General features: G+C 43.2%; 1 protein-coding gene across 1 annotated transcript; it reads right to left on the minus strand.

Annotated features, from left to right (window-relative positions):
• Positions 1-577: 577 nt before the first annotated feature.
• On the minus strand, positions 578-8,581 carry apool (apolipoprotein O-like). Its single transcript, XM_070837460.1, has 11 exons — positions 8,532-8,581; positions 7,446-7,550; positions 7,234-7,359; positions 6,675-6,729; positions 6,051-6,149; positions 4,737-4,828; positions 4,519-4,635; positions 3,745-3,970; positions 2,772-3,629; positions 2,201-2,344; positions 578-1,206 (listed from the first exon to the last, which is right to left on the minus strand). The coding sequence occupies exons 1-11, from the start codon at positions 8,541-8,543 to the stop codon at positions 1,118-1,120; spliced, it is 1,923 nt and encodes a 640-aa protein (XP_070693561.1). The 5' UTR covers positions 8,544-8,581; the 3' UTR covers positions 578-1,117.
• Between the last annotated feature and the right edge of the window lie 1,008 nt (positions 8,582-9,589).

Raw genomic sequence — 9,589 nt, forward strand, 5'->3', positions numbered from 1 at the left:
ATGAACACAAATTGTTCCTCAAGGAAAGCTGGTCTGTTGATGTTTGATACAAACCTAAATTATAAACATAATGTCTGATGAAAAACAGCACAGTGAACAGGATTGTAAATATGAATCACCAAAAGTCAAAAATCTCTGTGGGCACACTTGAGTTCTGCTCACCATTAGACACAGAAACAAGTAGTTTTAAGTTTCCCTGAGGAGAAAAGGTTGTGTTATCTGATTAGGTTTTACTGAAGATTAAGTGCATCTTAAGTGTAGCTGCTCATTATAAGATGATTGACTCTTTTTAGTAAGAGTCCTATTTCTGATGAGGGTTTTCTTTTCTGGTTGGAGGATTATAAAAGAAACTTGAGGTGTGTTTTAGGGTGGAACCTGTTTTTTGTGTCAGATTTTATTTGGGACAAAAGATAAACTTTGTTGTTAGCACTGTTATGCTATATTATACGGCAAATGTTAAACCACCCTAACCCTAACCCTGCTAAGCACTTGTTGCCATGACTATAAAAAAAAAAAAAAAAACACTGACAAACACTGACAAGCAAGTTTTAAGAAGTTGACAGGATGTAACGTGAAATCGTGAAAAATATAGATTTATTTTTGGTTCTAAACAGCTGAGAACAAATTATGATGCAACAAAATGGAGCAGCACTAGTCCATCTTGTAACCATTACCAGCATGTGCAGTATTTTCATCTCACCGACACAGTGGGCTAAATTACAATAAATAAAAGCTCCATGACTGTGAAAGCAATACGTAAATGACACAAACAGAGAGAACGTTCACTATCTGCCATCTGTGAATTAGGAGACTTGTAAAAAGTTGTGGGTGTAGTTTTTTTTTTTTTCCAGGTTCTTGTCCTTCTACAAAAACTGACTCAGTTCTGTGTACTGGAATTCACTGCATTGCCGTTACAATGCAAATGTACTTGGACCTGTTTCTGTGGAAATGCAAGTAATGTGGGCTGGAGAAATGAAAATGGAAATGTTGATGAAAGACTTTGTTACTCGGCTTGCTTACAAAATGACCTATTTACACAGCAGAATGGTAGCGAGAGGGAGCGAGCTGTGAGATGGCAGTGTGGGAATGAGGGGCTCTCCTGCGGCCGGCTGTGGTCTCAGCTGCGTGTGCTGTACAGGTCTTCATCCTCGGGGCTGGACTGGCCGAAGTCCATCAGGGCATGGTCTGGCTTGAAAGCAGAGCCCTCTGGAGGGCAGCAAGAGAAATGCAACAAGATCTCAGTAACAAGCACAGAAATGTAACCTGTCCCTTTGAGGGATTTAGCTGGTCCATCTACCCAGACTGACAATAAATTACTTCATAACCCAAATAAGAACAAATAAAAAAGGATCAGAGTCAAAAACACTGTGTCTGTCAATCTTTGTGTGACTGTACAATACTGATGAGACCCAAAAATGTTCAGACACACCACATTTGTCCCTAAAATGGCCTAACATCTGGTGCGTTTGAGAGTGTGTTTTTGTAAAAGACCGGTGGGTTATTTAGAGCGAGCAGACAGATTCTGTTTTTCAGTGCAAAAGAAGACTGTGTTAGTAATGCTTGGAAATTGTCTTTCTGCTCAGGTTAGGTTAAAGCTGGGCCATCTAGACTGATGCAAACTTTGGGTCTAATGCATGACCAAAGTTTTCGAACTGCATATATCTAAAAGTTAACTCTGGTAGCACTCCAACCCCTCTCATGTTTTATTTGGTGGATATTATTCTTTGCATCTAAACAGAAGGATCCCACAGGTTATGGGGCAAACAGTCAATATTTCGCAGAACTCATTCACTCCTCAATCTAGCAAACTGGTGAATTTATAAATGGGCTCTCCAAAGGGCCAAGGCTGGTGTGTGTTTGACTGTTTTAAGACTGGCAATAAATACCTGTGTGTGTCAGGCGCTGAATGCTGGAGGAGTGAAACTGGCTGCGCTGCTGTTGTTTTTGTTTTCATATTTTCAGAGCAAGCTTGTGATAATCTGGAGGAAACTGACTAGCATGATCAGCTCATCTAAAGTCTGGAAAGTCAGCATTACACCTACTAACAAAAGTAAGCCCAAACATATGAAGGTGTCTTGGAATTCAGGTAATTCTCAGAGGAGTCGCACGGTGTGTTTGAGGAAGTCTGTGTGTTTGAGTACATTGATTCCCGGCTCACATACCGGAGCAGCGATGTAAGTGCAGCAGGTGTTCACAGTACCTTTGCTGTTTTCTGCCGCAGGCTGCTGTGGAGGTGGTGGTGCGAGGGTTGGGGTTGGTGTGTCATCCACAGCAGCAACTTGTGGTGGGTCAGCCAACTCTGGTAGAGCAGCAGGTTCTGGCTCCGCTGATTCAACTACTGACACTGAGGAGCGGTGAAAATACACAGTCAGCAACAGGGACATGAACTGATGTGTTATGAAAGCTACCGTGACCTCCTACTAATATTATTAATAGTGATAACATTTAGAAAATTCTAATTCGGCAGTTAACAACAATCAGTACTCTGCTGGTCAGTCCTAAAAAGAATTAATGAAGGGACGTGGAAATAGCTTTCACAAACTGTTTCCAGACATTAATAGGATCATTTTTTTAAGATTTCAACAAACAGAACCATCATTTTACATAATTTACACACACACACTTAAGTAGTTCCTTCATTTCCAGTGAAACCATTTCTATACCGAAATTAGTTTTTCATGGTCACAGATTTAAGGTAGCATCATTTTAATTTGGCATCAACAGTGCACTTTTCTGCTTTTTGACATTATGAGGCAGAATATTTCTGGTACCTGCTGGCTCATCTGAGCCCTTTGGGACAGGTGGTTCTTCAGAGGAAGGGGAAGACTCAGCTGGGGCAGATTCAGCTGGGGCAGACTCGGATGGGGCTGACTCGACTGGGGCTGACTCGGATGGGGCTGACTCGGATGGGGCTGACTCGGCTGGGGCTGACTCGACTGGGGCAGACTCGGATGGGGCTGACTCGGATGGGGCAGACTCGACTGGGGCTGACTCGACTGGGGCTGACTCGACTGGGGCAGACTCGGATGGGGCAGACTCGGATGGGGCAGACTCGGCTGGGGCAGACTCCTCCGGGGCTGACTCGACTGGGGCAGACTCCTCAGGGGCAGACTCGGCTGGGGCAGACTCCTCCGGGGCAGACTCCTCCGGGGCAGACTCGGCTGGGGCAGACTCGGCTGGGGCAGACTCAGCTGGGGCAGACTCGGCTGGGGCAGACTCGGCTGGGGCAGACTCCTCTGGGGCTGACTCGGCTGGGGCAGACTCCTCCGGGGCAGACTCGGCTGGGGCAGACTCGGCTGGGGCAGACTCGGCTGGGGCAGACTCGGCTGGGGCAGGCTCCTCCGGGGCTGACTCGGCTGGGGCAGACTCGGCTGGGGCAGACTCGGCTGGGGCAGACTCGGCTGGGGCAGGCTCCTCCGGGGCTGACTCGGCTGGGGCAGACTCGGCTGGGGGAGTCTCTATCGTCTCAGGTTCTAAGCTCTGTGCGGTGCCAGCAGGGCTGCTGTCAGCGGAGACGTCCTCTGCTGCTTGTTTTGTCTCTGAGGCCTCCTCACTTTCAACAGGCGCAGGTACTTCCTCAGAGGTTGTGGCAGTCTCTGTCCCTGCTGACACAGAATGAGCCACTGGATCTGGACAAGAGAGGAAATAGAGCAAATCATCACTGGAAGCCATTGTGTGATTGTGTGTAAAACAAAAGAGATGGAGACGGAGAAAGAAGCAGACAAAGATCAATAACTATAATACCTGTGTCGGTCTCTGTTGGGGTCTGTTCGGGGGATATCTCTGTGAGTGTTACTGATGATGCCTCTGTTATGACAGCGACAATGGGCTCGTCAGAGACTGGAACTGACTCAGCTGATTCCACCTCTATCTCTGGCATTGCAGAGCTCTGGGCTGAGCTGTCTGAGGTGGAGCTGCCCTCTGAGGCCTCCTCAACTACTGCAGACTGTGGATTTGGCACTGTAGCTACCTGACGACGTGTGGATAAGAAATAAAGCTTTAAATTACTCAAATTGCTCAATATAAAATAACACATTTAATCTAGAAACAGAATAAGCTGAAGCACTAGATTTACAATTTTCCTGAACATTTCAGTTCTAATAGGTTATATTTATTTCACTGATTGGAGAGAAGAAAAAAACATGGTCGCTTACATTATCATTTCACATTTCAGGCATTTAACTGACAATACGGACTGATGTGCTGATTTGTAGATAGCAAAGACACTACATATGAAGCTCAGAGATCAGAGTAACAGTATAATCATTATCAAAAGACAAAGTGCTTGAACACAATCTATTGAGAAGTGGGGGGAAGTTTATGGCAAGTAAGAACATTTTGAGTGGAAATCATTCAGTGGGGAGAGAGCGACCAAAATATGGGTTGATCTGCTGTTTTGGTTTTAGTCACACACACAATAAAAACAGCTTTACAGTACTTTCTATTTCAAACTAGCTGGTTACGCCCATACATAATGATCATAACAAATCTCTTCGGTAACTCAATGTGGCCGTTAACCTGTGGTTGTGAAGCAATGATCTCTTTAGCGACAGGCTCCTGGGACTTGGAGGTGAGCAGTGAAGCCACCGCCGCGCTGCTCCACTGCCCTGCAGAATACACCTTCTTACCTGACACCTATGGAGCACAAAAGACAACAATAGAGTTAAACTCTGCAAATATTAAGGTTTGTAACAGGTATCATGAAGCATAAAAACACACAAAAGAAGTAGCGTTACCTTTAACACAGCCACAGCTTGGGCTGGGTAGCAAACTGAGGCTCCTGCACTCATCAGGCCCAGTGGAACGGCTAACCTCTTGAAACGAGAGCCTAAAATACAATTTACAATGAAGAAAGGCAATCATTGCTTAGATTTAGTAAACAGGTGTCTATATCAGGAATGACTTGAACAATATTAATGACTAGATATCATTGACCCTCACAGACAGAGTAAGGCAACAAGAAAGAGTGGTGAGAAAAGTGAAAGAGAAACTTGTGTTGTACTCTTTGTACCTCTGTGGTTTAGCAGTCAGGTGATTACAGCTGTGGTCTACCAACGCTTAAATTCAGTGACAGATGTGACCGGGAACAAATCAGGTTACATACACTTCAAGTATGTACAAGTGCATCATGTGTGCATCATGTGTGCATCATGTGTGCATCTGCTGTAGGAAGAGGGCGTTATGTTATACAATGTGCCCAAGACGTCGATATTCAGGGTGAAATGAGAACTGAATAATCGAAAATTTGAGATCACAGTAAATATGAGAGAAAAACTGTGATGCTTTATTTATTATGTACAGCTGTTACATCACCACAGCTGCTATAGAGGCACTGAGCTAGCGTGCATGTTTCAAGTGAGTTGCTGCAGTTCCTTTTTTATGAAAGTGAAATAGCATGTTTCAAATACAACACTGATACATCAACATGCCACATACTTCCATGCATGTTAGCATCCCAGATTTTAGCCTTGATCTTATTCAGGATATGGTTTTTCACAGCCCAGTTGGTATGAGTCAACAGTATCCAGGTTTCTGATCATCTGTGTGCAGCTGAGTCTTGTTTTCGCATCATTTCAGCCACAGTGGCTTATGTACCAACAAGGAATGTTCAGAAACCAGGATCATCATTACTGGGATGATGATCTTATTATAATCAAGAGACTCATGTGCATGTAAACACACTGACAATTTGGATTTCCTGTGGAGAAAAACTGTTGCAAAACCATCTATTATCTCCCCTCTGTTTAAACAACTGTTTGTGTGAAGATGACACTAAACATTTATCTATACTCAGTAACGTAGGGATACTGGAAACGCATTGCTGTGATAGCAGTAGAACTGAAAAGATTAACAATACCCGGCCTTGGTGCTGAAGTTCTTATAACAAGCATCACATGCTTAGATACTGTGATATGACATGACTGTATGTGACCATTCATACACGTTTATCACTCTTATAGTGTTAATATTGTGACATGCACTTAGAAATAGACACAATAAACACTCCTTGCTGAGCTTAGGTGTGAGATAGTAACTGTGGATAAGGTTACCTTTCTGTGCCAAGAACATGCCGACCAGGCCGGCCATGGTGATGGTAGCAAACCTGGGCAGAAAACCCGGGGGAGGGTCTTTCAAGTAATAGTACACATCTGGGAAACACACAAACACAGTCCACATGATGAGAACTATTCCTTTAATTTTCTAAATTCTGAATCTCATATTGTGACATTATTTACTACAATAGCAGTAATAAGAGTGGTGACCTAAATAATTCTAATAATGATAATGTTATGTGCAGCAGTACCATTTATGCATAGTAAAATGCAACTGTGCTTTTCTACCATATTTTCTGAGGACGGGGACATAAGATATCCAAGAGAAATGCAACAGAGAATGATGGGAACTGTGTGCTATTTTATAACGTAATCTAACAAAGTGTAACAGTTCTACATCAAGAAATAATTTAATAAGGGAATAAATAGATGACTTGGGTGCACTATGAGAGATTTGTTTTTAGGTTGTCAGTATTAAACACACGAGTTTAAAGCCCAAACACTTTATTATGTTCAAAAAAACACCCTGTAGAGGTAATGTGCTCCATTAACTTGGTTGGAAGGGAGGGAGGGAGAGTATTCACTATATATGAGACCTTACGGTACCTACTGGTGACTCACCCTCTCCTCCATGGTAGAGATTAACACTTCCCCTCTTTACAGAGACACAGGCCCCCTGTTGGAAAAAAGGGACAAAGCTGAAACAAACCACTACAACAGGCCATCAACAACACAACTATCGAGACACTACTGAAACAGTTACGTCTGAGTCAGTTTGAAGTGTTTTTCCCCTTCATTTTCCACAGTATCAAACTGTCACTCCTCGCAGCAAACCTTACAGCTGCGGCGTCAACACTGTTTCCTGTCTGACTCCTGAACTTTGCTGTATGCAAAATCGTACCTGCACAGAGCACATGCAGCACGTGGGATTGTGCTCTGTAACCGCAAACAAGAGGAACAAAAATCAGGGTTGGAAAACTAACACTGCAGCTGCAAGATAAGACCTCTTCAATGTATTTTAGCTGTTGTTCCATTTATATAACACTTTGTTCTGTCAAAGCGATGTTTTGGTTCAGAGTGTTAGACAGGATGTGAAAGTAAGAGTTAAAACAGCAGCAGGTGGTGAACTTAATTGGCTTCTGATGCACTGCTGTAGATACACACAGCAAAATCTGAATACCTGTACAGCCTGGAGAATTGGTAGTATACCCTCTCTCACTGTAGTTAGCCCCCTCTGAATAACGCCCGGCGTCTCTGGAACAAACTGAGCCTGAGGAGACTGTGGCAATGGGGTGTAGATGTTCAGCTGGGGGCAGAGGCAGAGTCGGCATGTTAGTAAGACGTGCAACAGTTCTGTGAAAGGCGTCTACTGATGCTTTGGAACCGCCATACCTTTTCTCGGGTAAACAGCCCATCGGCGGGCGCCTCGGCTTCACTCACAGTGTACACACGGATGGAGGCTATGCTCAGCACCGCCGGGACGGCCACTATCACCACCTAGCGCACAATAGAAGCACAACATTAACATTAGCACCAGTAAGTTTACAGAACCAAGGCAATACCGGTGATCAGTAGCCAGTAATAGACAGATGAGTCATGTGGTAGATGTAGATGCTTCACACATGTAGAGGTAGCAAAACCACAAGGTCAAAACACATTAAAAGAAGAAATCCTGCTGTCATACTTTCTCTTCAGTGTTAAAGAATGACAGCAGCAGATTATTATACACACTTGTGATGCAGAATTGCCACTTTCCTAGTGTTAGTGTGTGATTATAGTTTGTTAGTAGGATTATATATTTTATTGGTGGACTATTATTTTTGAAACATTACCTCACAAGTTGCACTTTTAAAATCAGGTTTAGATATAAAACTGTTTGTTATCTATGCTTTACCTGCTAAATATGTAGCTGTTAAATACAGGCAACGTTAGCAGAGCCAAAAGTACCATCAAATTGCTCTTAATTACGGCGCCTCAGTAATCTGATTAGGGTCAGGATTACACAGTAGGTATAATTTAAAATATGTATGACTATTATATGATTTACAGCATATTGTGGATGTTTACTTTCTACCGCCTCAGCCAAGCTAACCTAACCAGTAATGTTGCCCCTAACTGTGGCTAACTCTGTACTGGCTGACGAAGCCACAGCTGCTAAATATCTACATTTATCGTCTTCTACTCGTGCTTGCTACAGAGTTAGTGGTGGGAGCATTGCTCAAACTGCTGTCAGCTAACGTAAGATAGCTAAAGGCTGCCCAGTTAGCACTGACTCATTCAGCGAGGCTAAGACAGTGGACCCGGTTAGCAAAGCTGTTTCCCTGCAGCGCAGCGTTAAAAGCCTGGAAAGTGTCAGTCGCTTCAACTTCGTATTAGCGGCTCCGGCACGGCTAGCGCTACATCCCCGCTTTCATTTATACATGCATTTCAAACACACACACAAAAACTTTGGGGAAGAGGAAAATGTCAAGCATTCACCTTGGCCGCCATGACAGCGCTCCTCCTTCTTCTTTGGACTCCGGTCGCAGCCTCGCCTGGTCTGAACCGCGGTCACTTACCGCCACCTAGTGGACAGAAGAGGCTCCTGCAGCAGCCCGGGACAGTGACGGTGACCTCACTGAGCAGGCATGAACACACAGTGTTCCCAAGCTCTCCATTAAGGTCATGGTGGTTGTTTTGTAAATTAATCAATTTATTTTTATTCATATTATCTAAGAAATGAAAAATTATTAAACTGTCACTGCAGTTTCCTTGTGTAAAGCAATTACAAAGGGACAGAGCAAGCTGCGCAGTGGACCCAGGGGCCCCAAAAGCTCCAAGTCTGATGATTTTCAAAATCTGATAAACTGCAAATGTGTTTGGGTGTTGGCACAATTTGAGTATCATAGTAACTGAGGTGAATCTGGTTTTACTATCTAATTATATGGCCGTGTCTTGTAGAGGGACTCTACCTAAAATCTAGTTTTAAGAGCCTTATTGTTTTAGTTACGAAGTTTAATCAGATTACCACAAACACAAATGAAGAGTTTGGAGTGGACTTGATAGGAACTTGGAGGCGATAGGGTACATGCACATTGCAAACAGGGCCCAAAAGCCAATTTTTGCCCTCTGGACCCCTCACAGGTTAATCTGGAATAAGCCATTAATGAATTAATGGTCATCTTCAGCCTGCAGAACATTCTGTAATGCTGATTCAATAAATCCAAGAAAAGGTACACATAAACAGAACATAGCTCATAGTGCAGAGGATTCAGTTTATTGAAGTCAAAGTTTAACAACTTAAGTTTACAATCTGTATTTTTTGTAATATATATTCATATATATGAAACCAAAAAAGGCTACTTTAGGAAGAATAAATGTCATTTTCTTTCTTTTTTAATATCATCTTTACTCAGTTTAATGTACAGAATAACAGTAAGCTAATATTATCCTTGAAAAAGAGCAATATGTTCCTTTTTTAATGTCGCAGTGCAACTTACATCTTACACACCTGTGCAATGTACCATGAGGTGTACACCCCTGAAAGAACACACAGT

The sequence above is a fragment of the Pempheris klunzingeri genome, chromosome 9 (genome assembly GCF_042242105.1).
Source record: "Pempheris klunzingeri isolate RE-2024b chromosome 9, fPemKlu1.hap1, whole genome shotgun sequence".
NCBI lineage: Eukaryota > Metazoa > Chordata > Actinopteri > Acropomatiformes > Pempheridae > Pempheris > Pempheris klunzingeri.